This window comes from Lepidochelys kempii, chromosome 6 (assembly GCF_965140265.1).
Source record: "Lepidochelys kempii isolate rLepKem1 chromosome 6, rLepKem1.hap2, whole genome shotgun sequence".
NCBI classification, from domain to species: domain Eukaryota; kingdom Metazoa; phylum Chordata; order Testudines; family Cheloniidae; genus Lepidochelys; species Lepidochelys kempii.
This window is the reverse complement of record NC_133261.1, coordinates 26,453,627-26,480,757: the sequence shown is the minus strand read 5'-3', so window position 1 is coordinate 26,480,757 and position 27,131 is coordinate 26,453,627. Positions and strand designations below refer to the sequence as shown.

At 43.1% G+C, this 27,131-nt stretch overlaps 1 protein-coding gene across 5 annotated transcripts in view; it reads left to right on the top strand.

The window, feature by feature from the left end:
• Positions 1–27,131, top strand: part of MOB2 (MOB kinase activator 2) — a 166,453-nt gene that overhangs the window by 14,173 nt on the left and 125,149 nt on the right. Inside the window, exon 1 of one of the 5 annotated variants that reach the window (XM_073347221.1) lies at positions 7,856–7,887. The exons of 3 other annotated variants lie outside the window; for them this stretch is intronic. In XM_073347221.1, coding sequence (XP_073203322.1) covers positions 7,871–7,887 — 17 coding nt within the window. In that variant the 5' untranslated portion in view covers positions 7,856–7,870. Of the gene's footprint in view, positions 1–7,855; positions 7,888–12,529; positions 12,556–27,131 lie in introns of those variants that run through there. One more of the 5 variants, XM_073347222.1, reaches the window with a different exon arrangement.

The window sequence follows — 27,131 nt, the reverse complement described above, 5'->3', positions numbered from 1 at the left end:
TGTACTGTCAGCTCACATACTGCTTCTGGCTTGTATGCTGAACTGATGATTCACAAGATCAGATTTTAGTAGACTTTTATATCTGAATTTGAAGTGTTTGGCATCAGTCAGCATTTCTTTTTGTTTAATCATAACTTCTGTACACTTGAATGTTTGTTTTATAAGCACTGTTAGCTCATTGTAATCCCTCAATTGGGCTGAATCTACATCCAGGAAGATCCAGTTCAAAGATGAGATCCTGGGCTGGGGGTGCTTTTGCTAAAAATAACCCCATGTTAACACTGAAGTGTAAACTTTTTTTAAAAAAATTTTTTTTTCCCAAATGCGGTGGTGGGGAGAGGCCTTTACAGAAAGGAAACATAGTAGCTGTCTTACTTTTAACTCTTAGTTGCATGCCGTAGCAAGTTTGTTATTATATATAAAGAATAAGCATTGACTCAGAAACATAAAAGAAATCTATATGTTTTGAAAAGTTATGAGGTTATTGGCCAGTCCTAACTGAGCAGGCCAAATATAATTTCATTCCACTGATTATATTAATGTTGGAAAAACTGTCTTATTATGTAGGAAACATTTAAAGTGTTCATGTGTATATGTGAGAGGCAAGGTGGGTGAGATAATATATTTCATTGGACCAAATCCTGTTGTTGAGAGAGACAAGCTTTTGAGCCCCACAGAGCTCTTCTTCAGATCAGAAGAGCTTTGTGTGGCTCGAAAGCTTGTCTCATCAACAAAAGTTGATCCAATAAAATATATCATCTCACCCACCTTGTGTCTCTCTCTCTCTCTAATTTCCTGGTACCAACATTACTACGCAACACTGTATATATGACGCTCTTGCACTACCAAATGAAATTCAATTGGCTGAATTGGGGTAGGCATAGGACTTTTCTTGTAGATGACAAGGTTAGCACAAACAACTAATCAGCCAGAGATTGTCTTAAACAGGACCACATCATAAGATAATTGGGTTGTGTTTAGCTATTAAAGATGACCCTTTCTTGTTCCTTAGAATTCTTTCTTAGAATCCTTAGAATACTTTGTTTTTAAATTGACAACTTTACTTGCCTTCCCTGCTCCTGCTCAATGAATTGATAACCAGTTGTAAACAGATTTAAGTGTGTTCATACAGGGTTTGCACTCGTTTAGCTAAATGTAAAATGTAAGACTATGTAAAGCCCTATATCTCTTGTGCCACTACTCTTGTACATACAAAGATGTGAGGTACCTTCTCATCAGAAATGCACCAGACCTCAGGTAGCAACTCGTATGGGCCTTTGTCATGAAAATCCATCAACATTCTGTAAAACCACTTTGCTTTCCTTCTGGGAATTAGACATTTGCAAAATTTGCAAAAAATTTGCAAAAGGGGGTTTAAGAAGCTCATATGAAGTTGCTACTAACTTCTCTGCAAGCGTTTGAAAATAGTTTACATAACCAGGAGATGAAATGTGAAAAAAGGTTCAGTGGCTTTTTTCTCAGATCACTTGTGCCAATGATTTGTTTATACCTTTTCCAAGGATTTCGTACTAAGGGTATGTTCCTTACATATCTTATCAAAAGGGAGTTAAAACTCTCTCTCCTTGATTTCTAGCTTATGTGCCTAATGCCAAGAGAGAAACTTTTACCAGATCAGAGTTGTTGATTGCCATCACTCTGATTTACCTCTCCAGCATGCTGTTTGTATTGCTTGTTACTTAATACACCTGGTCAAGGGACCTAAATATTTAATTTGAAGGAACAGCCTTATTTTAAAGATGTTTGGGGGGCATTGTTGTAAATAACCTCTAAAAATGAATGTGTGCTGAATACTGTTGTGTAAATCCTACCTGCATACTGAAATCTCTTAAAAGGCATAATTGATGAATGAACAAATCTGATATATAAATAAAACTTAATCCTTTTTTTGCAGATCAGACCAATTGGATGTGGATATTTTGTGTTGGAGTATTTTAAATTACACTTGTGCTAGTACCCAAAGTTATGAGAGCTACGGCAAGAATTTACAATGAATTAATGTGTAAAGATATTGGAGTAGTTGTAAGTGTCTTGTAATAATAACCTTGGGTGACTTCAGTTCTTGTTGTCATACCCATGAAGGAAACATTCATAAGTGAATATATAAGAGGAGAATTTGATGGTATTTCCTTGTGTGTTATAAAACTAAGATGTCTTGTAATAGAAGTAAAGGAAGGCTGTGGACCCTGGTGGGAATGTGAGTGGGGGATTAACAAAAGCCTTGTAGCTATGGAGTTAAGCTGGGTCTGTGTTTCCAATGCCAATGACATCTTGATTTATGCATACTGAGAATGTGTGGGTTTTTTTAAACACTGAAGCAATAGGAAATAAGTTAGCCTGCTTAAAGTCTATATTTCCTGTAGGGCTACTTGTCTAACCAGAAGTCAAAGCCAACAGCTTTTTCTAAGCATAATCTTATCACGCTCTTCCCCTTGTTAACTTTTTGTCTGTGTTGTCAGTCTGTAAAGCTCTAGGCTTGAAGCTGTCCTTTCTTTCTTCCCTTCCCAAAGCTCCAGAATCTCTCCCTTACAGAAAGAAGTTGGTAATGGGTGCAGAATACCTCCTGCACACATCCTGTTCGCTGTTTTCTTGTCTACAACAGTTCTGTAAAAAATGTAGCTGGAGGAAGTCTCATCCTTGCAGCCAACAAAGTTGTTCAGTGCTGGTATAGAAATGCACATGTTCATGTGCTGCTTATGGGTTTAGGGAAATACTCTTGCCTGTTGCTGGGGTTTGATTTTTAGCTTGTTTTGAAATATTTTTCCAGGATATATAATCTTGTTTCAGTTAGCATGTGATCTTGGGGATTGCCTCAGCATACACAGTAAGATTAAAACAGTCTGACAGTGGTCTGAGTATTCACTCTTATTATGAAACTACATAACCGCAGGTAAGTGCAGAGAAAAAGTGTCTAGGACAGGAAACTTAAATTTTACCCTACATATGACTCTATTTATGTATTTTATATATGCAGCTTGCTGAGGTGAGCAAGTCTGCAAAATCCAGGTTAGCTGCACTACTCAGTATAGATATACCATGAATATACAACTTTTAATTACTAAGCTGCCTGCTGCTGCTGCGTCTCTTGCTGGAAGTGACAATTTCTGATGGTAATAGTGTAGCATCCATTGTTAGATTGTTAAACCAGTTTCCAATGAAAGGAAAAACTTTGTTTAATATTTGCCCAAATATTAAAATTTTAAAAGTGGCAACTTTTTGGCAAGTGATAGTGAAATGGCTGTATTTAACATGAGCCCTGGCACAGTATCCAGAAATGTACAGCACTAGGCTAAGATTCAGGCTTTGTAAACTGATTAGTATTTTTGGACTGGAGCAGCAGTTTGCATGGCATTTCAGTCTTTTTTTTATTTTAAATTAGATTAGCATTCTGTTTTTAATGTGTGCAACAAATTGTTCTGCTGCTAAGAGAATAAAGCAAGGCACCTAAACTCTGCAATATTAGACTCCTAGACTATAAGGCCAGAAGGGACCAACATGATCATTTAGACTGGCAGCATCACCATCTCTGCTTTGCTCTGTCACCACCTATGAGGATATCCAACAAAAGTCCCTACTTCTAGTTGTCTCCACTCCCTGGTCTTTCTGTTGGGTTTAAGACATCAAGCTGGTAAACTGAGAATATGGTATGTATTGGGCACAGGAATTGATTCCCTCTGTCCAGATGGAAGGCTCTAGGATCAGATGCAGTGTGACTGGGCAGATGTAAATGAAAGCAGACCTGGTGCACAAAACCTTTTTTTTTTTTTTTTTGGTCCGTTGATTGCTGCTGCTTTTATATGTGCAGTGAAATCTTGTTAAGAGTACCTGATTATAGAAGAACAATGGTAAAGAACCCCCCTCCATCACGGATTTCTCCTTTGTGCACCAGATGGTGGTAGTCTACTGGTCACATGGCTTGGGAAAGTGAAACTGGGATGTGCAGTATTTAATAGTATCCACTGCATTATGTTCCCAGAAGGCTTGCCATGTGGCTGTATGAGTCTTAACTCACCTTACAGTAGGGAGTGGGTTTGTTTTGTAAGGGGAAGGTCTTTTCTTAAACTTATAGAAATAGAAACAGTTAATTCACTCCCTTCCTCCTGGTGTGCTGCAACATATTGTACAGCAGCCGTTCTCAAACTGTGAGTAAGGACCCCATTTTAATGGGGTCGCCAGGGCTGGCTTTGGACTTGTAGGTCCTGGGGCTGAAGACGGAATCTGAGGGCTTTAGCCCTAGGTTGGGGGGCTCAGGTTACAGGCCTCCCGCCTGGGCCTGAAATCCTGGAGCTTTGGCTTTGCCCTCTCTCCCCGCCCCCCGTCCAGCCCAGGGCATGGGATTTGGGCTTTGCTCCTCCCCCCACCTGAGGCTTTGGACTTGATCAGGCCTGGGCTCAGTCCCCCCTCTAGGGGTCGTGTAGTACTTTTTGTTGTCAGAAGTGGGTCACGGTGCAATAAAGTTTGAGAACCCTTGTTGTACAGTATGTAAGATCTGTTGACAGAAGATGCCTGCAATTGCTGGGTGCAAATAGGTTCATTCAACCTGGCCTCCATTCAGAGAGCTTTCTCTTCACCACTTCTAAACATTCTGGCATTTGTTGCTTTATCTTTATTATTCCTGTGCACCATGTTATGAGAGGCAATGATTTGATACACTTGTTGCAGAACTAAGTGTACTGTGCTCAGCAACAGTGTTTCACAGCTCTCTAGTGTACTGTGAGATGCAGCCCTGTAGGTTTATTCTGAAGCAGCTGTTTTTGTTCTGTAAATGTTTCCATTGGGGGTGAAGAGGGGGCAAATGGAGCTGGTAGCTCTAGAGCCAGATTAGACCAGGCAGGTGAGAGTTTTGCCTGGGAAGCCCACCAAGTTTTAACAGTACTAGACCAGTGGAGGTAGAAGGGGGGAAGGGAGGATGAAGAGAAGTAAGACATTCTATTAGGATTTTCTTGTGGTACAAGAAACCTTCAGAATGTGGGTATCTCTGCATGTTGTTCTTACTACAGCCCTGTTTAAAGGAGTGTCTAACGCTTGCTGCATCAGCACAGCTGGCTGGTGTGTTGCAAAAGTGAGGTGGGGACACAAGGCCTTGGTGGAGGGGTCAAAGCATCTGTGTCCTTCTCCAGGAGAGAGAGAGGATCTATGGATTATTGGATTACCTCTTGTCAGATCATGGCAATACATGCTTCCTAAATCCCTCCGCATAGGGAGGGAGTGGTATGTAATAAGGGATGGCTTATTTTAGGCAAACTGATTTAAACAGCCTTTTTTTTTTTGCTCTGTTTCTGCTGGAAAAAAATGGAACATTTGTGTGGCAAATGGCAAGTTTTATCTTCCAAATATGTTTACTTTTAGTGTATTGCTGCACTCTTTTTGTGGGCAGAAGTTGCATGGCAGATCAAAACTGGACAGAGGTCTTACAGTAGGTATAGAGTAGCTTTGGTTTGTTTGTTTGTTTTTTGCCTTGGAGGTAGAGGTTAAACATTGGCTTTTGTTGCCATTCTTCTTCTCTTCTCCCTCTCTCCCCTGTTATCCCTTTTCTTCAAACATATACTGGCTAACCATTGGCCTTAAAGCGGGACAATAAGTCCAGTGAAACTTATCAAGGTGTGACTTCAGGGCCTAGTTTGCAAATGGAAATCTTTAGTGTTGGCTCTTCTTTAATTTTAAACAGCTGTACAACTCTCAGAATGATTGAATTTATATTTGGGGGGATTATATCTTTTAGGGTGGGGCTTGCAGCCCTGTGAGAACCTATTGTTGATTCACCATTCAACTCCAACGGACTCTCTCTTGCATCTGTATTTTTCCTGTCTGCCATTTGCTCTGCTTGTGGAACAAATTGAACTTTCACCATCGCACCAAAATTGAAAGGAATTGAGGCTATTGCCTTGCAATGTAATGTAAAAAGTCCAGCACCTGGGACTGTCTTGGTGCATGGACAGCGTTCTGCAATGTCCAGGTTAGAATCTCTTTCCACACTCTTGTTTCCTGGTCTGGCAGGAGCTGAGATTGCTATGCAGGGAGTGAGTTCCTTCTCTTATGTGAGTGAGGTATAATGCCTCTTTCGGTTTCCTCACTGTATTGTCTGTCTCTGGAGAGTGGAAGAAAGACCATTGCAATTTGAGGCTCTGAAACATACGAAGGATGGGTGATTTTAGGGCTCCAACAAAGAGAATCCCACAAGGAGAAGTATTTGACTTGCACAGGATATGTAAAACAACCTCCCTGTGTGCTGTGAAAATGTAAGAACTATTTTTATGCTGTGTGTTCTACAGAACCCTGAATTAGCCATCCAGCTCTTTGCAGGTGTTGCAAATATAAAACTGAGGAGAGTTGGAAGATGGTGAAATGGCTTATAGAAGGCTGACTTGTAACAGAGGCTTATGGTGAGTACTCAGCGTACTTTGGAGTATTTTGTTAAAGAAAAGGCACTTTATAAAAATAATTATTGAAGAAATAATTGTAGTAGCTGATCTGCTCAGGTTTGAGTTCTTTGCAGAGACGCACCATACTTGGCAGTCTCACTTATTGCCTAGGAAGTGACGCTCAAACTCCTGCAGCTCTAATTGCAAACTTCGTTTTTTTTCTCCACCACAGTGTAATTGGGAACATTTCACCATGGGAGTGAATTTGGCAAGAGGAAAGCCCTCTGTTTGCTGCCCAAGTAAAGCAAACAAACAAATAAGGAAAACAAAAGAAGCTCCCTGCCTGCCCTTCCTCCCTCACTCTCCCCTCCATTTTTTGTAGTGAAATGGCTGGCACCACTATGCTATTCTGCAGGGAAGATGGACTGTCCTGTCTGGCATTCCACACAGATGGCCTGGAATAAGTCCACAGTGAGCAAGGGAGAAAATGCCACTCTCTCAGTCCTGCTCTCTTGATTATACAGAGTGAAGGCTAACGTAGAAAAGTATGTCAATTGAATCTACTTCATATTTCAAAAAAATACATGGCAGTTTTGTCTCTTGGGTTGTTGTTATTAGCTTCTCTCCTAATTGTGTAAGAGAACCCTGGGCTTATGCACCAGATAAATAGCAGTGGGCTTGTTTGTGCTGATGGAGGAAGAGCTCCATCATGAAGTGCCTCACCACAGAGTGCCAATAGGTTATCTGAGTAAAGGGCAGGCTAAATGGGTTTAAAAGAGCCTCATGAAGAAAAACATTTTTCTGCCAATCACCTTTCTCCTCTCTAAACAGAAACAATTTGCCTCCACCTGTAAGAGCGATCAGGTTTCAGCCCCAGCTCAGCAAATACCAGCGCTGATCAGGCACTGAGGACAGCCAGTTGCTGTACTTTCAGAGTCAGTGAATTGTGTCCATGAAAAATCTGATTTCCTCTGGTCTGATGAGTTAGTTCCACAGATACCATGAACCTAGACTTTGGGTACCATCATGCATTAATGACTCCAGATCAAGCCCAAGCAAAATATATGGTAAACAGTGACTTTGAAAGTCCAGAACTCTAAATCAGTTTTAGGGTAGTGCATATTAAGAATAAGACACACTTCTTCTGCAGGCAATCAGGCATTCCCAGATTAGGTGCTCGTCTGGGTTGCTTTTAAGCGAAGCCTTCCACACACAATTGGGTTTGCAACTTCTGGCTGCGTGCTGATCAAGTCTGTCGATAACATGAGAGTTGACAGTTTCTCCTTTCCTGTAGCTTTTTATGTTTGTTCAGACACCATTAAGGAAGCAGAACACCCTACTTTTAATTGAAAGATGTGATAAGGATATTTTATATCTATCCAGCAGGCAAAGGCTGTGTCACGTATTGTTGTGGTAGTTAAAGGGGGAAGCTAAACTTTGTCAAGTGAAGTAGATTATAAAAAGAACACTGGCAGTGACCTGATGGGCTGATGCCACAACAGTCTTGGTGAGTAAATCTTTTAAAAATACTAGAACTTGACCCATAAAACCAGTTGAAATGACCGTTCTTTGTATGCATTTAGAATTTGTAAAATGTCCCCCATCCATACAAACACCTAAATAAAGTTATGGAGCTGGAGAGCAGCTTCATTGTATACTTAATGACCAGGCAAGTTTGAAATTGTGTTGTCTTCCCATAAAGTATTTTAAAAACAGAACGATGATGCACTTTTCTCATAGGGAACAGTGGCGGCAGTAGGGTTGTGCTACCTAGATGGTTGCATAAGGCCCAACAACAGATGAGCTCACTCAGCCCGAGCACCATCCCACGTATCCCTGTTGCCAGAGGGCTGCAACAAAGAAAGTGTTCCCTAATATCCATCCCTCTCTTTCCCCTAGCATGCAAAATTGAACTGCGGCCCTACCTCCTGGTTCATATAGAAGAGCCCCTGGTGTGGTGGTGGCGGCAGACAGTGTCGTGTCATGGGTGTGGAGGAACCTAGTCATAGGTGTGGAGATGGAACTAGATGTCTAAGTTGGCTGAAGCCCCGCCAAATTCTATGCCAAAAATATTAAAATTCTGCAAATTATTTGTTAAGAAATAAATGTGGAGGCTCCAGCATGACAGGGGGAAGCACAGGCCGCTGGCTGCGCAGAGATGGGAGATGACCCTGCAGCCCGTGCCTTCCTCTCCCCCCGGGATATGGACTCAGTGGTGAGGTTGTGCCCCAATCCTGTCTCAGCACAAGATCTGGGCCTGTTCCAGAAACACCCCAGCACCCTATTCCTCTGCGCCAGGTGCATCGGGTGTGGGCAGGCAGGCTCAGCCCAGCAGAATCCAAGTGTGGAGGGGTCCAGATGTGGGACGTAAGGGTTTTGTGTGGAGCAGTCTGGATGCAGGTGTCCCAGTGGGGGGTCTGAGTGCAGAGGGGGATCTGGATCCACAAGGGCTTGTTGTGGGATTCCAGGTGCAGGGGCAATGGGATTTTGCAGGGGGGGGTCCAGGTGAAGATGGGCTTGGCAGGGGGGTCTGAGTGTTGGGGGAGTGGAGCATGGTGGGGTGGTTCAGGTGCAGAGGGTGGGGCTGCTTGGGGTGGGAGAGGTCTCAATGCAGGGGGTGGGGCTTGGTGGGGGTGGGTCAGGTGCAGGGGCACTCTGGGTGGAGGGGCTGAGGCTCGGGGGAGTGGGGGTTCTGGGTGTGGAGGGCTTGGGGGGGGTTCTGAGTGTGTCAGGGGGTGAGGCTCCATGCGGGGCGGGTATGGGGCATGGGGGTTGAGTGGACAGGAGCCTCTCCCCACACAGTGACCCCTCCCCCTGCTGCTGATGGGTGATGGGGGCAGGAAGTGGGAGGGTGCGGCGCTTTCTGCAGCCGGGGGAGGTTTCTGGGGGTAGTCCCAGCTTCGGCTGCTCCTTGCAGGGGAAGAGGAAGTCTCCTCCTTCCCTACCCACAGCCCAGCTGGGACGAGCAGTTGAGCCGACTGCAGGGTAGAAACCACCAGGCAAGGCATCATAGGTGTAGTTTGATGCTGTATTTTTGGGAGGGGGCGTGTGCACGTGCCAGTTGTCCGCTTCTCTCCCCATGCCTGACTGGCCCTTACTGCTGCCTGGAGCCGTACCTCTGCTGCCAGCGTTGGAGGGGATGGGCCTGCTTAATGGGGGAGCCCCAGCTACTGCTGAGGGGATGCCACATGCTGGGCTCCCCTTTTTCTCCCCTTTCTCTTGCCCCTTGCCCCACCCCACCGGAGGCACTCACCATTGTAGTGGCACCAGGATGGTGGCCACGCAGGGCGCCCAGCACTCATAGAAGGGGAAGATGACCAGCACTAGGACCCAGGAGGCTGCTGCAGAGTCAGTGAGCCAGAGCAGCCACCCTCCCTCACCCGGCAGGAGAGGAGCTGCTCTATGCCACCTCTTCTGCTCTCTTCTCAGGCCCAGCTTGTGGGGAGAGGAGCCTAGGGAGCCAGAAACATGCCCAGGGAGAGAGACAGCGTGGGAATGACTGAGCACCCTCCCTCCTGGCAGGCTGAGCAGAGCAAGTGTTGAGTAGCTCAGCACTTGCAGAAAAGAGCAGGGGCAGTGACGCTGCATGCCCCCTCTCCCCTCTTTGGGAGGGCAGTGCCCCTGTGCCCCCACAAACTACACCCATGGGTGTGTCCTGTTTTCCCTCCTCCATGGCAATTTACCTCTCTGCTGGCTGCTCTGGGCACTTGAAACAATGCACCTGTGCTGCTCGGGGGAGGGAGGGGAGGTGTGGCTGGTCTTGTAGCGTCCCTTTGCTCCCCACCAGAAAGTCATTTTTCTGCAGGGAAGCAAAGAAATCTGCAGAGGACATGAGTTCTGCAAGTGTGCAGTGGCACAGAATTTCCCCAGGAGTAAGAGCTTACACTTGGCCCTGCTCTAGATTTGTGAATGACATGAGTGATTGTACTGTTCCCCGTGTATGGTTAAGGCCCCAGTAGAGAAAAGCATGTATCTACAGTTAAATGTGTTTCAGTGCATTGCTCTGTTGGAGCATGGGGAGGTGGCAAAGCACTTTGGGAGGAAGTAATCTTCCTCTGCCTACAATAACACATTCTGGTGGTGGCAGATCTGAAGCATTATGTTGATTCTTTGGACAGCTGAGTTTGAGTCAAGGTTGAGTGCTGTGACCTGGGGCAGTTAGAAATTTTTATATTTTGTTGGTGCTTCCTGTGGATAAAGACAAGTGCATGTCAAATATTTTAGCATTGTTTTAGGAAATTTATTTTAGGTGTCGCTTTGTTTCAAAGTGGAAATGTACAAATAAACAAGCCCCTAGCCCAGTAATTTATCTTAAAGCATTCGATTTTGCCATGCAGCGCCCCCATCTCCACCTTTGAATCTCTTAAATCCCTTTCGATACTGTTTTTATATACCTTCATGGGAGTAAGCGTCCTAAAAATCTCTTATGTTCACAGAAGCTTCTGTGCTGATTATCTCTGTAAACTCATATGCAGTGTTGTTGTAGCGATGTCGGTCCCAGGAGATTAGAGAGACAAGGTGGGTGAGGTAATATCTTTTATTGGACCAACTTTGATCACAGAGGGCCAGGGGTGAATGACCATGGGAACTGAACTATTCTTTCATGGCAGCTCCTCCAGGTCAAGGCTACGATATATTGCCAGCATGGTGGAGCCAAAGATGCATTTCTGCCATCCATGCAGTGCTGGTTTTGTGGATGGAGAACTTCAGTTCTTGGAGCTACAAATTCAACAATTGTCATCAGCCATTAAAAATAAGAAAGGAAAATATTTAAATATTAAAATGTTTATCATTATACTTCGGAACATCATACATTATTCAATGTTTTTTCCAAAGCACTTATGCACAATGATTATAGGACTTCTGCCTGGACGCACCTTACAGAACAGACTATAGAGACAACCAGTCTGTGCAGTCCAGGAACATTGCTGTAGTGCTTTGCCAGCTTTCCCTATATAGTGCTTTGACCCTGGAACGCTGCAGTACTCTTTGGCAGTACTGATTAGAAAAAAAGAAAGGGGGAAAAAATAAAAATAACCAGAATCTGAGAGAGAAAGGACAGAGCAGAGCTAAGAGGGTTCAGGCAATCACACTTAATGCAGGTCTTCTACCAAAAAGTATAAAAGTTTGAAGAGAATCTACTGAAGTTTGATTGTATTACGATGTAAGTTTGATTGTATTACGATGTAAGTTTGATTGTATTACGATGTAAGTGGGTTACTAGACAATTTATTTACTGTATGTGAGTAAATAGAATAGAAATGGTGGGGCAGGATCACTTTGTGAAGAGTTACTGGAATACTCAGGTATTGTTCACTCCACTCAACCTAATCTTAAAATCCTGAGAGAGAATTGATAGCAAAATAATGATTCCTTGTATCACTGGTCAGGTATTAGACAGGCAAGGTGGGTAAGGTAATGTATTTTATTGGACCAACTTCTGTTGGTGAGAGACAAGCTTTTGAGCTTACACAGAGCTCTTCTTCAGGTCTGGAGCATGTGTTAAGGGTGTCACAGCTAAATAGAAGGTAAAACAGATTTTTTAGCATAAGCAGTTGACACACATTTCAAGGGACTGTTCAAGGTGAAGTGGCCCATTAGCACATCTCCAGATGTGTGTGTGTGTGTGTGTGTGTGGGAAGCAGCATTCAGATGTATGATCCTGGTCCAAACCACTGAAGGTAAAGGGAGCCTTTCTGTTGACTTCAGTGGGCTTTGGATTAGGCCCTCTGAATTTGAAAAGCCAGTTTTATTTTGCATTGTAATAGCATTACGTACATGCCTCATCAGCTCTCATTCCTGGATCTGTGCAGCTGTTTGTCTCAGAAGAGCTCTTGGAGATTGCATGTGTTCTAAAGTAACATATTGAATATAAATTGGTGCCCCAGTTCTCTAGTTACCTGACTAGCACAGTCTGGTACTTACGGCCAGTGTTGTGAGAGAGGACCCATATACACTATAACAGGAAGTGGTTTCCTTCAAAGTAAGTCCACAAATATCTTCCATGATTAAGGACTTATTTTACCCAATTTATAATAAAAACCTTGATGACCGTGTTACACTCAGATGTTTCATCCTTCACTCTCACAGGTCTTTTTGTTTAAGAATACAGACCCATTTCTTTGGGGAGAAAAAGCAGCTTTGGTGAGCCTTTCACGATAAAAATGTTTAAAAGGTATGTCAAACTTTGGACCTAACCAACTTCCCAAATACCCATTCTGAAATTATCTCTGTACTACCTGTGCATGAGGATGCACACATTTATCTGACCCTCCGTTCTGCATGTCTTGCCCTGTAGTGGCTGTAGCATACAAAGAATTTAAGTCTAATACTACTATGCAAGTCTGAGTTTTTTTACTGGTTTCCACGTGTGTATACGCCAGTACAGGCCCTGTGGGGGCTCTTATATCAAAGTATCATGTCCTAAATATAGTTAAGAAGAAAAATGTGGTAAAAATAAGGGGTTTGACGAGCCAGGTGGCAATCAAAAAGAAGCTCTCCGAAGTAATCAGCCTTATGTACTAATTTGTTGTATTTCTTCTTACAGATAGTATATTTCTCTATTTTGTTGCATAAAGTTCCACCAGAAGGTAGACTACCACTACCTATCCAACAGGATCCAACAACATATAAACTGAACACTTCTAACAAGAGAAAGTTAAGGGTAACCCTGGCTAGTGAGAATGCATCTGTTTATGAGCAAGTACATAGCATAGCTGCAGTTCATCTCCCCTTTCACTTGACTTGGCAGGTGAAGGGACGCTGGATTGAAAGAGCTGCATGGCTTGTTACAACAAGGATTGCTGCCCTAGCCTGATTCAAGCGATTAATATGAATATTTTTTTAGTGGGGTGAAGAGGAAGGAGATATTAGAAACTAGACTCCAGGTAATACCATTTTTGTAGTTATCAAACAGTGATTCTCTCCTGGTAATTACACTTAAAATCAAAAGAGGTTATGAAATACACAACAGGAAGAACAATTAAGACACTGGACAGGGAACTGAACATAAGAATGGCCATACTGGGTCAGAGCAAAGATCCATCTAGCCCAATATCTTGTCTTCTGGCATTGGCCACTGTCAGGTGCCCCAGAAGGAATGAACAGAACAGGTAATCATCAAGAGATCCATCCCCTGTCGCCCATTCCCAGCTTCTGGCAGTGAGACTTGGGTTCTGTTCTTGGCTCTGCCACTGACCTGCTGGGTCAACTTTGGCAAGTCACTTCACCTCCCTGTGCCTTAGTTTCCCTGTCAGTAAAGTAGGGAACCTCCTTTGTAAAGTACTTATATAGCTGTTTTCATCAACTCTCATACAGCTAGGTGATGGTCACTATTGTTCATACTTCTAAGAATATCAGCTAGATAAGCAATTGATTGAATAAGAGTGCTTTGATATTAATGTGTGTGAGAAATAGCTAGACAGAGGAATGGATAGATGAGCTACTTCTTTCAGAAGGTACCGGTTATTTTGGTTTACTCTTCAAAAACAGAGTACTGCAGGGTGCAGCATATTGCAGAGGTTGGGATAAATGATACCACAAGCGCAGAAGGAAAATTCACTACACCAACAGGGTAGAAATCAATGGTTGGCAGGCACAGCAAGGACCATCAGCCAGTTGATGGGTCCTTTGCGGCAGCCAGTTGGTTCTGTTTAGTGAGAGCAACATTTGTCCATCACACGAGACTTTCATCCAGCTTTGGACAGAATGATGCTGTGGTGATGGCAAAGATGTCCTTCAATTTAAGATTGATTCACTGAAGCTTAACTGCAATCTGCAAACCTTCTTAGGCTCAAGGTATGTCTAGTTTTCTGGAAGAAATTTTGCATTTATCTGTCATTTCTGGAGGAGCATGAAGTCTTGCAGGCTGTCTGCGTGTGTACGTGTGCGCGCACGTGTCAGTCTCTCTCTCCGTTAATAGATTGACTAGACTACTTTTCTTCCTTTCATCCTGGCCTGGTCATGACACTTCATCCTATTGATGTTGCTTCATGAAATATGTTTATAAATGTGCATGCACAGACCTGCAAATCAGCAAAGAGCTTCAGGGTGGTAAACTAACCTGCTTCTGTATTGTTCATGTTCCTTAGAGAGAATGAGTTAAGGGAATCAGCTCCTGTAACTTATAGGTTTTATTGTTTGAGGTATGAAATCTTTCACTTACTTACCATTATTTAATTGTTTAACCAAAATTAATTGCAATTGCAGTTTTAATCACACTGTTAAACAATAATAGAATGTCAATTTAAATTTATTATAAATTTTTAGGATGTGTTTCTACATTTTAATTTCAATTAAAACACAACACAAAGTATACAATGCTCACTTTATATTTCTTATTACTGTAAAAAAGAAATAAGATAGTATTTTTCAATTCACCTCATACAGGTATTGTAGTGCAATCTCTTTTTTGTGGAAGTGCTACTTACAAATATAAAATTATTTTTTTACATAACTTGCACTCAAAAACAAAACAATATAAAACTTTTATATTTATGGAAGATAATGCTTATTTACCATGTCACTTTCAGGTAAATAAGAAGCTGATTGCATTATCTCCCATAAATTACATTTTTTTAATAGTTTGACAGTCCTAATTTTTGTGTGGTGAAGCTAATTTTTTTTATTTGCCTGCAGAGTACTGCTAAACATGATTCTTTGTCAATAACTTACTCTGACCTTGAAATCACCTTGTTTTGCCAGTCTGTTGAATGGGGATGGCTTATCTACCTTTTAAAAAAAAAAAATCTACACATGTATATGGGGTATAGAAGGAGAGGTAGTATCTCTGAAAGTGAGGGCAGTTTCACTCTGAGAGTATGTCTGCACTTCAGTTAGACACCCGTGGTTGGCCTGGGCCAGCTGACTTAGTTTCATGCTGTAGGGCTGGTTTAATTGCAGTGTAGAGTTTCGGCCTCAGGCTACAGCCTGAATTCTAGGACCCTGCAAGGTGGGAGAGCCCCAGAGCTTGGGCTGTAGCCCAGGGCGGCAAGTGTACACTGCAGTTAAGCAGCTCCACAGCCCAAGGAGGCTGGGCCAGCTGCAGGTTTTTCATTGCAGTGTGGACGTACTCTGAATGATTCTGTTTAATTGGTCCTCACTTTGCATCCAGCTCTCACCTCTGCCTCCAAGGAGCTGTTAAATGTGTGGCAGCGGCCACGCGTGGCAACACTGCTTCCGCTGCCTGTCTAAACCAGGTAGAGTGTAACTATGAGGGATAAGTGCCCATTCCCATCATGCTAAGGCTGCATCTACACTTGGAGCTAGGGTGGTATAGAACTAAAGAGCATCCGTCACTTTGAGAGTACCATCTCAAGTGACAGTTTACTGGATCAAGAAATATCAAACAAAATATGAAAGGCAATCCAGGCTTTTGGAAGACTTTGCTATAGGATATTCAACTAGCATACTATCAGACTGCCAAAATCGGTGATGTACTGTGAAATAGTGATAGCATCCCTTTTATTATGGTGTGAAACATGAACAGTTTACTGAAGACACATCCACTTGAAAAATTTCACATGTCCTTTGAAAGAGCAAAACCAACCAGCATGAAGGCAATGATTATCAAAGCTCAGCTTAGAAGGACAGTCTTATCAGAGTGGATGGTGCTGGAGGACTCTTTTCATGTCTATGGTGAGCTGAAACTTGGAAAGTGGAGTAGGGGTTGTCAGTGTAAAGGTTTCAAAGACACCCCCCCCCAGTCAGAATATCAATATTTATGCTGCATAAGTTGAGAACTTCAAAGACACAGCCAAGGACAGATCTTATTGTATAGCAATTATCAATAAACGTTATGAACACTTTGAGAAAGACAGATGTGAAAAACTGATTGAAAAAAGGGCCAGCTGTCATACCAAGTCTTGAGTGCGAGCCTACACTCTGTGTTCTTGACCTTCCTCCTTGCAAACTGGAGTATACAGCCACAAGAGAACAGATGAGATGCTGCAATGTCCTCATCAGATATGAGAGCTTTTACTCTAATGGTTTCACATGGTGGCTGATCCCTGTAATTGAAGTAGGTCCTGTTCCCCTATGTCAGAACAGGTGTTTCCAGATGCCACCCCACCCTTTTAAATTGACAGAATGGGGTCTATAAAGGTTCCCAATGAGAGATTCAGTGAGAAAGAGACATCATGATTCAGAAGAATCTGAGATCATGGATTGGTGGAGCAAAGGTAAAGGGCAGATAATCACTTCCTGGGAGAGACAGTCTGCAGAGAGCAGGAAGCTCTGCAGACCCTCACTTGGGTAATAATGAGGAATTGGCTAAGAGACCAGCAAAGGGGCTGGTTTGTGGACCTTCCTGAGCCAGTCCTGGAAGGGGGAAAAGGGCTGAGTTGTTGGACAGTGTTTTAGGCAGATAAGTCAAGGGACTGATCACTTTCAGGTGGATGGCCTGGATAATGGGGACCTGGAACAAGGGCAGAGAGCAATTGGGAACTCAGTGCTAGTCGACTCAAGCATGAGGAGCATGGAAAATTTCTGTACATTTCTATGTTTTACTGTGTGGAATTGGGGGAATGACTTTTACTATGAGGGTTTTATGGATTATTGTATATGTATGTGAATAAACTATGTCCAAAGATAGGATTTTGAGTAGACATCGGGGGAGACTTTTTTTGTTAATTGGTGAACTGAAGGGAAGCTGAGGCAAGCACACCTGACATGCCATGGCCTGCCACAAGAGAGCACTCCAGGTGGGGCCACCCTGTGACAAATGGCTATTCAGTGTCTTCAGAAATGGCTTGATGGTCTCAGTTCACTTCCTAGCTGACAGTTTCACTGATCATACAACCTACTACATTTGGTGCTGTTGTTGGCAAGTCTTGAGAAAGAACTGAGTGGTCTGCGAGACTAATCTTAATCCTTTGATCCTTGTTCAGGGATGGAACCCTTTCTAGGAATAACTGTTCCAAAAATGTGCGTGGAAGCTTGTCCTACTGAGGCCTATGAAATACCCTGTTCTGAGGATAGTTTACCAACTTAGTTTTCCAATTTAGGTGCTGTCAGTGCAGCGCCCGCACCTTTCAGAAATGCTCTAGAATAAACTATACATCAGTCCTTTAATTCACTTAAGTTGTGTTTAAAGAGCAGGGTTGGGACCATCTTCTTTTATTAAAGAAGATGGGCCTAACCCTTAGAGAGTATCAGATGGGTATTAATTCAATTTGGTATTTGAGGGAAGAGCAGGTGAGGGGATGAAGTACATTTTTATGTAGTAGCAATATTTTTTCTAGCTTAAATAGGGAATAACAATCATTTAAGGGAAAGTTCAGTGGAACGTAAGAGAGAGAGAGCTAAGAGAAAGCTTGTAAACCCAGATTCACTGTGCCAGAAACCCAAAGGAGGAATTATGTTTGTGATATAAACACAGTTGTCAGCCTTTATAAGGAATCTTGCAAATTAAATAGGAAGCATATTTTAAAAGGGGATGTTCTGAACGCTTTTACACCATTTGGTTTCAGTAGCCATTCTTATGCTGGGGAACAGCCTTATTTGAAGAAACAATACTTCACACAGTAATGAAGAACCCAGGCACTCTTACTGTCTCATATTTGCAGCCACAGTGTGAACTGGCTAGTGCCAGACCTGGACGTGTACTGCCGGGGCAGCATCAAATCTTTCTAAGTAAACGAAATGGAAGTGTTAAGGAACAAATCACTTAAAGGAAACAAGCTGAAATTTTTGTTTACGGATGTCTCCATCTGGGCTTCCTGAATACCAAGAATGTACAACCAGAATCATTTCTCTAAATTAGAAGTGGATTTTTAAAGCCAGGTGGTCAATGTTGCTTGCACTTTGACTTTAGATATGTACATTGAAATAAGTAGCAACCATGCTGTAGCCCAAGGAACAAGCGGGGGTGTGCGAAGACCTATATTCTAAATAGTCAAAGGTAATGGTCCAACTTGGCTCATCTTACAAAGTTGTTTATAGAAGTAACCAAAAGTCAGAGACAGAAATACTGGCTCATATAAGTTAAACTGTGATAAGGAGTGAGCTTCCCTGTTATAACTACTGCTGCCACCACAGTCTTTTGGCTTGAGCCAGGGAGAAAGAAACAGATGACATCACCAGCTCCCTTGGCTTCGGCTGAAGTTTGAGCTACAAGTAAATATGAATCTGAGGTTCCTCCTTTCATTCCCGCCCTAGTCATTTTCCTTCTTCATGTTATGGCTCCTTTATATCTTTGTCTTCTCTCTAAGCCTGGCTTAGATGCTGAGACAACTCCACATTTTGCAGCAATGCTGTGATCTTGTGACCAGAAAGGCAAACTGCAAGCAATGTCTTACAGTCCAACACTGGTACAAGTTTGCCAGGTCTCTGAGTCTGAGAGAGACCACATGCATGACTCTAATTTTTCTTAGAAGCTAGGTTGCAAGCAAAAGTAAGTATCAGACTGAATCCACATTAGGTATTTTTTTACTATCCTTTCTTTCTCTTTATGGTGGTTGCATTGTTTTGCATTTAAGGCAACAGGGTCAGACTTCAACAGTTCAGAAACTTGTGATTAACTTTCCCTTTTCTTTCAAAAAGGAGAATCAATGCTGCCTGAAAAGAAAAGAAAATTACAAGGGAAATCTGTTTTGCTTTTTAAAAAGGCCTGCCTTAATTCTTTAAGTTTCAAATGTATTACATGTTTTCCTTTTTCTTTGTTTTGATAAAAGGTTAAAATGATTTTGAATGGTGGTTGTTAAAATGACAGTAAAGCAGAGATAACTTTACACAAAATCCTAGACCACAATTAACTTTTGAATGTTGTAATAGTGAAAAAGGGTTTCACTGACATCTTATCCCTTATTGGGACCCCCTTATCAGAACAGTAGCCCAAGAGCATAGAAAACAATGCCATGTATTGGTCATAGGACACTTATAGTAAGTTGTTTGAATGTATGCGTGTCCACAAGCAAGCATGCTTTTTGCCTAACCCTCACATGGAATTCCTTCACTTGTTTACATAACACTCTAGTTTAGGGTCTTACCTCCTCTGCCAGAATAAAAGAACTGAAGTGATTCAAGGCTGAGAATTTTCCTTCCCTTTTTGAGGGAGAGATTTTGCTGCTGAGTGCTGTGGTTATGAAACATCACCTCATTTCTTCCTTATTTATGAATGGTTGTGGGTGGGATTTTTTATTTAAAACCAAATTTCTCATTGTCAAAATATAAAAATAGCATCTAATGTGGTGAGATGCATCTCATTGGAACATAACATTTCAGTGAAGGAACTGAGGCATTTACCAAACAGGAAGCTATTCTTTCACTTGTCGCTTGCTTTGCCCTTTAAGCATGCCTTCATATGTTGTCACTTATATAGCACTTCATAGCTTCAGAATGCTTTACAAGAACAATACAGTATTTCTCGCAACGCTCTTATGGTGTAGATGTTATCCCCATTTAACAGATGAAGGTACTGAGAGACTGACTAGCTCAAGGCCACAGAGGAAGTCCATGTCAGTTCTGGAGTTGTAACTCAAATTCCTAGCTTCTGTCACATCTGCGCAGAAGTACACTGCACTGCCTCAAATGAATCAAGAACAGAAATGTTGAACAGAGGGGATGCTGCTGATACCGCTTTTATCACCAGAGTAATAGCATAACCATGGAAGTTCGTGTGAATGGAAGGAAGTGTGGAAGATTTCCTGCATTAGTTCTTGTGACTGGAGAGATTCTCCAAATTGTTGCACAAGCAATAGAAGTTGTTAGACTGGGGATAAGTCTTTGGTGTGAAGCAGTATATTTCCATTTGATGTCTGTTTACATGCCATATTTAGGATGCTGTATTAGTCAAGAAGTTGGAACTACACAATTATGACGACTTGCTAGACCAGTACAGTGCACTGCTTGTCTTTTTGCTTTGGTCTCCAAAGGTGGTATTAGGAAGTCCTAAAACCATAATGCGTTCTTGCTTAAAAACATCCTATAAGAATTGCATCTTTAAAATCTGCTTCACCCTTGTGGGAAGAGCATCAAATAGGCATTAAATAGTGTGTGTGTGTACACATGTGCGCGTGCGTACACACACACACACACCCCATTAGATATAAAGCCCCAATCCTTGTTTTGGGGCCTTTAAGCACCACAGTGATTAAAAATATTAATAAAAAGGAAATGTGAGTGTAGTTGGGACCACAGTACAGCATCTGTAGATAGACCTCGGCCAGTTATTTGCTTTCCCTTATACATATAAATAGCTTTGTTGTTGAACTGTACTCATTGCTGTCCTAGATCAGATTATGAGGACAGCTATTGTTAGGTAAAAAGAAAAGGAGGACTTGTGGCACCTTAGAGACTAACCAATTTATTAGAGCATAAGCTTTCGTGAGCTACAGCTCACTTCTTCAGATGCATATCGTGGAAACTGCAGCAGGCTTTATATATACACAGAGAATATGAAACAATACCTATTCCCACCCCACTGTCCTGCTGGTAATAGCTTATCTAAAGTGATTTCCAGCACAAATCCAGGTTTTCTCACCCTCCACCCCCCCACACAAATTCACTCTCCTGCTGGTGATAGCCCATCCAAAGTGATAACTCTTTACACAATGTGCATGACAATTAAGCTGGGCTATTTCCTGCATAAATCCAGGTTCTCACATCCCCCCCACCCCCATACACACACAAACTCACTCTCCTGCTGGTAATAGCTCATCCAAACTGACCACTCTTCAAGTTAAAATCCAAGTTAAACCAGAACATCTGGGGGGGGGGGGGGTTAGGAAAAAACAAGAGGAAACAGGCTACCTTGCATAATGACTTAGCCACTCCAAGTCTCTATTTAAGCCTAAATTAATAGTATCCAATTTGCAAATGAATTCCAATTCAGCAGTTTCTCGCTGGAGTCTGGATTTGAAGTTTTTTTGTTTTAAGATAGCGACCTTCATGTCTGTGATTGCGTGACCAGAGAGATTGAAGTGTTCTCCGACTGGTTTATGAATGTTATAATTCTTGACATCTGATTTGTGTCCATTTATTCTTTTACGTAGAGACTGTCCAGTTTGACCAATGTACATGGCAGAGGGGCATTGCTGGCACATGATGGCATATATCACATTGGTGGATGTGCAGGTGAACGAGCCTCTGATAGTGTGGCTGATGTTATTAGGCCCTGTGATGGTGTCCCCTGAATAGATATGTGGGCACAGTTGGCAACGTCCTTGCCTACAGACAGCCCCGCAACCTGAAGCAAATACTCACCAACAACCACATACCACACAACAGAACCACTAACCCAGGAACTTATCCTTGCAACAAAGCCCGTTGCCAACTGTGCCCACATATCTATTCAGGGGACACCATCACAGGGCCTAATAACATCAGCCACACTATCAGAGGCTCGTTCACCTGCACATCCACCAATGTGATATATGCCATCATGTGCCAGCAATGCCCCTCTGCCATGTACATTGGTCAAACTGGACAGTCTCTACGTAAAAGAATAAATGGACACAAATCAGATGTCAAGAATTATAACATTCATAAACCAGTCGGAGAACACTTCAATCTCTCTGGTCACGCAATCACAGACATGAAGGTCGCTATCTTAAAACAAAAAAACTTCAAATCCAGACTCCAGCGAGAAACTGCTGAATTGGAATTCATTTGCAAATTGGATACTATTAATTTAGGCTTAAATAGAGACTTGGAGTGGCTAAGTCATTATGCAAGGTAGCCTGTTTCCTCTTGTTTTTTCCTAACCCCCCCCCCCCCCAGATGTTCTGGTTTAACTTGGATTTTAACTTGAAGAGTGGTCAGTTTGGATGAGCTATTACCAGCAGGAGAGTGAGTTTGTGTGTGTATGGGGGTGGGGGGGATGTGAGAACCTGGATTTATGCAGGAAATAGCCCAGCTTAATTGTCATGCACATTGTGTAAAGAGTTATCACTTTGGATGGGCTATCACCAGCAGGAGAGTGAATTTGTGTGGGGGGGTGGAGGGTGAGAAAACCTGGATTTGTGCTGGAAATCACTTTAGATAAGCTATTACCAGCAGGACAGTGGGGTGGGAATAGGTATTGTTTCATATTCTCTGTGTATATATAAAGCCTGCTGCAGTTTCCACGATATGCATCTGAAGAAGTGAGCTGTAGCTCACGAAAGCTTATGCTCTAATAAATTGGTTAGTCTCTAAGGTGCCACAAGTCCTCCTTTTCTTTTTGCGAATACAGACTAACACGGCTGTTACTCTGAAACCTATTGTTAGGTATTTGTCATAACTGCTGCACCAGGGTTTGTAAACTGAATCCAGTGAAATTGTGGTGTATAATCTCTGCCCTTTGGCAGGTGGTATGATTGCTGACATCACTGTTCATCAGAATCATGTTGATCTTGCATTCAATATCCTGTATTCTTCACAACTTTTAAAGTAGTCGTACATTTGTGTCTGTAGTTCCCTGCTCAGCAGCAGTAGCTTGGTTCCCTCCCCCACCTGGTTCCTTTCAGTCAGTAGCACAGCTTTATTTAGTTCTGGGACACCACAAAACTTGGTAATCAAAAGCAGTTTAACTTCAGAAGCTGCACCCTGTTTGAGTTACATCGTTCTGAAACTTGAGATGGAAAAAGAATTTCTCACATGTACTCTTCTGCCTCTTATTTCTGACTTGTGATTTACTGTACATGTGCCTGAGGACTGTAATGGGACATATCTTAGAAATCTGTGAATAGTCATTGCCTACATTTTTTTAAATTCAGATTGGCCTATCTGCTGGTAAGGACCTTCTGCTGGCAAGGTCCATTTGGCTGAAATGTGAACTTGGGTCCAGTGAACGAGGCATACCATACAAGGAGTAAGGAGATGTATGCTTCATTTCACTTGTATGACCTTGCGCAAGTCACTTAACCTCTGTCTCAATTTTCCAGTCTATAAAAAGGCGATAATGGTGCTTAGCTACCTTGGTAAAGTGTTTTTAAATCCATGGATAAAAAATACTATATGGCTGTTGGTCAGACTTGCAATGTGATTCCTTCAAAAATCGTAAAGCATTTTTTATCATGTTCTTTAATGCTGATTTTAATGATTAGGGACTAACTGTCTAACACTGATATTTTTGGATGACCAGGGTAATCGCTAAAGTGGATCACTTGCAGAGTCCAATAGTATACTTTAGAGCTGTTCGTTTCAGCACAAAAGATGATTGCTACGTATGAAAATGGTTTAATGCTTCTAGCTAACATTTGCAGACAAAATGCTACCACTATAAGACTGGCTGATTTTTCCTTCATAAGGGAAACCCTATGGTAGTTGTGGATAATCCCTTGTGAATCATGCAGACTAGAACACCAAGGGCTTGTCTTTACTCAGGGATAAGTAACGTTCATTAGCGGCAAAGAGTCCTGTGGCACCTTATAGACTAACAGATGGAGCATAAGCTTTCGTGGGTGAATACCCACTTCATCAGATGCATGATAGCTAACATTCATTAGCTATCCCAGTGTAAAAACATAGTGGAGACAAGGCACTATGGTTTTTCTGTGAGGTATGCTTGAGAATTCAGCACAGGCCAAGGAGGGGAATATTGCGGACCTTGCTTAACTATCTTACAGTAAACACTAAAAGTATCTTGTCTCAACTTAAGATTTTACAGGAAGATAAGTATTGTGTGTTTTCACACTGTAGAAACAAAAAACAAAACAATCCCCCACCATTGCCTTTTTAAGCACTGAAGACAAAGAATGTGTGTGGTGATGAGCATGGTCCTCCAAACCTACAGTCACAGGGTATGGCTACACTGGGGGACGGAGGGGAACAACCTGTGGCGCTGTCTCAGAGCCTGTGTCTTCTGATGTGCCTGTGTCTCACCAGGTCTTGTGATGTGGAGCTAAAAATAGCATTGTAGATGTGCCCACTTGGGCGCCGAGGTCCTCCCCCTGGCCGGGTTTCAGAGCCTGGGCTCCAGCCAGAGCTGGAATGCCTACACTGCTATTTTAAGCCCTGCAGCCCAAGCACTGCGAGCCTGAGTCAGTTGACCCAGGCTCTGAGGCTCGGTGCCATGAGGAGTAGTAGTAGGTGGTTGTTGTTTGTTGTTGTTTGCAGTGTAGACATACCTACAGTACCTTGTACTCACACAGTAGTGTACCTTTGCATTCCATGGAAGCAGAGGAACGGGGGAGGTGAACTGAAAAGCAGTCTCTGCATATGGAGTGGTAATGCATAGAATCTCTATTGGTTATGATTTACCTTTCTGCTGTTTAGTAGCACCGGAGAGTGAAATTCTATTTGCAAATTGTGTTGCTTTAGAAGTGTGCTGAGCTACAGCGCTGCCTATTTGCAGGTCTTTGATGCCAGTTTTCTAAGAGCATGGCTACACTTGCAGATGTAGAGCACTTTGAGTTAAACCAGCCTTCGTAAAGCGCAGTAGGGAAAGCGCTGCACTCTGTCCACACGGACAGCTTCAAGCGCACTGGCATGGTCACATTTGCGGCACTTGCAGCGGCATCGGGAGCGGTGCATTATGGGCAGCTATCCCAGCATGCAAGTGGCTGCAACGTGCTTTTCAAATGTGGGGGGTGCAGTGTGACGGAGTGTGTTGTGTGTATGTGAGGGGAGAGAGAGTGGGTTTTTGGGGGGCTGAAAGCATGTCAGCATGCTGTCTTGTAAGTTCTTCTGCAGCAGGAGACCCCTCCTCCCCCCGCCTCGCTCTCACACACAGCATTCCACGCTAATAGTTGCTTTGTCTCGGAGGAGATAAGCAGCAGGCTGTCAGAAACGGAGCTTTCAGCAGGCATTTCCGCATTCCTACAGCTGATTCCAAACAATGACAAGAGTGGCCACTTGATTTAAGGGGATTATGGGATGTTTCTGGAGGCGGATCAGAGTGCAGTAAAGCAACACCTTGTTCGCACTGACGCCGCGGCGCTCCAGTGGGTGGGCAGCAAACGTTATGAGGTGGAGTACCAGTAGCACTGTAGCCACGGAGTCAGAGCGCTCTAGGTGCCTTGCCAGTGTGGACAGGTAGTGAGCTAGTGCGCCCGGGGCTCCTTTATTGCTCTGTAACTCGCAAGTGTAGCCAAGTCCTAAGACTGCTAAATCCAGGCATGAATCAGAGTAGTTGCTGCTCCTTATTCTTGCTCCCAAATCTTGTTAATCTCCGAACTGGTTCCATAACATTACTTTAAAAATGTTACTTGTGTCTGCCAATCTTTCCATACCTGTGGCTGAAGTACACATACTCAGACACGTGGGTACGAATATATGGGTACACGCAGACATGGACTACTGCATTAAGCAGCTGAGCTGTACGTTTTGGGTCTCGTGTTACTTGTATGAGCTGGGAGGCTGTCACACAGCATCTTACAATATCCATTAAGTCACAATAAGGTAAACATTGCTGATATTGGTAATAATGTGAAAAGACCTTTTTCTTTGCACAAGCCACTGACATGAACATGACTGCCAGTGTTCACCCAGTGTCAAGAGCTTACTTTAGTTTCCTGCTGGAAAGAGCTCCTTGACCAAAATCAATACATGTGCATCAGACAAGTTGTCCTATGCAGTTTGCACTTTGGTGCTGAGCATACAAGATCCTGTTTGAGTCACCTTCGCTATAATGGCTGGAGGAATGAATAGTTCCTAAGGACACTGTTCTAATGAATATTGTATTGCATTTGCCCATTTCAGCATTTCTATTTTAGGCTTTAGTTTGTGTTGAAATACAGTTTGTTGTCACTGGATAAACACCAATATTGAATAACACTGAGCAGCTAAATACAGCACAGTGGCACCGCTGCTGAAGGATACATCATGGGGAGCAACCAAAAAAGTGAATACCAGTCCCCTAATGTGTAACACTGGGGCTGCTGAATTACCACCACTGACTGAAAACACAGCGGATGGCACATTTATAGAACCTCGCAACAAAATCCAATCCCAAAATCCAAATTTATAATAATGGGGTGGACAAATGAGACAGTTACCTCAGTGCATAACCACAGATTGAGAACTGCTATTCAAAATACATAAATAATGCAAAAAACAGTCTGGCCTCACATACAATGGGATAGTGAAATAGCACATGGCTGCCCCACATAGAATGTTGTGAGGGGTGCAGGAGGTAACTACTGTAAAAGTGTATTCAAACACCATTTTTAAACCTTGCAGGTGCTTAAACTTAGTCTTAAAAGAAATAGAGATCTTATGGTTGGGACGGGGTGGGCAAATTTTGTGGCCCAAGGGCCACATCAGGGTTGCGAAACTGTGGAGGGCCTGGTAGGGAAGGCTGTGCCTCCCCAAACAGCCTGGTACCCTATCCGCCCCCTCCCACTTCCTACCCCCTGACTGCCCCCCTCAGAATCCCCGACCCATCCAACCCCCTCTGCTCCCTGTCCCCTGACTGCCCCCGCCCCCTTACTATGCCACTCAGAGTGGCAGGACTGGAAGCCGTGACACCTGGCTGGAGCCAGCCGCGTAGTGGCGTAGCTGCGGGGGAAAGGGGATGGAGGGAGAGGGCCTGGGGGTAGCCTCCCAGGCCGGGAGCTCAAGGGCTGGGCAGGACGGTCCCACGGGCCATAGTTTGCCCACCCCTGGGTTAGGAGTTCATTGCAGGCAACGCTTATTTTTTCCCTACTTTTGTTCTCAACAGTTTTATACAGATTCAGGGCACAGGACTCTTTCTCTTGAAAAGGCTTGCTCAGGAATTGATTCCTTCCCCAGACTATCAACTGGGATGACTGAGTGTGCAGCCATTTCTCTTGTGCCTGGATTTAAGATTTTAGTTGGAGCTATTTCTACACAAGTATGTGTAATAAAATA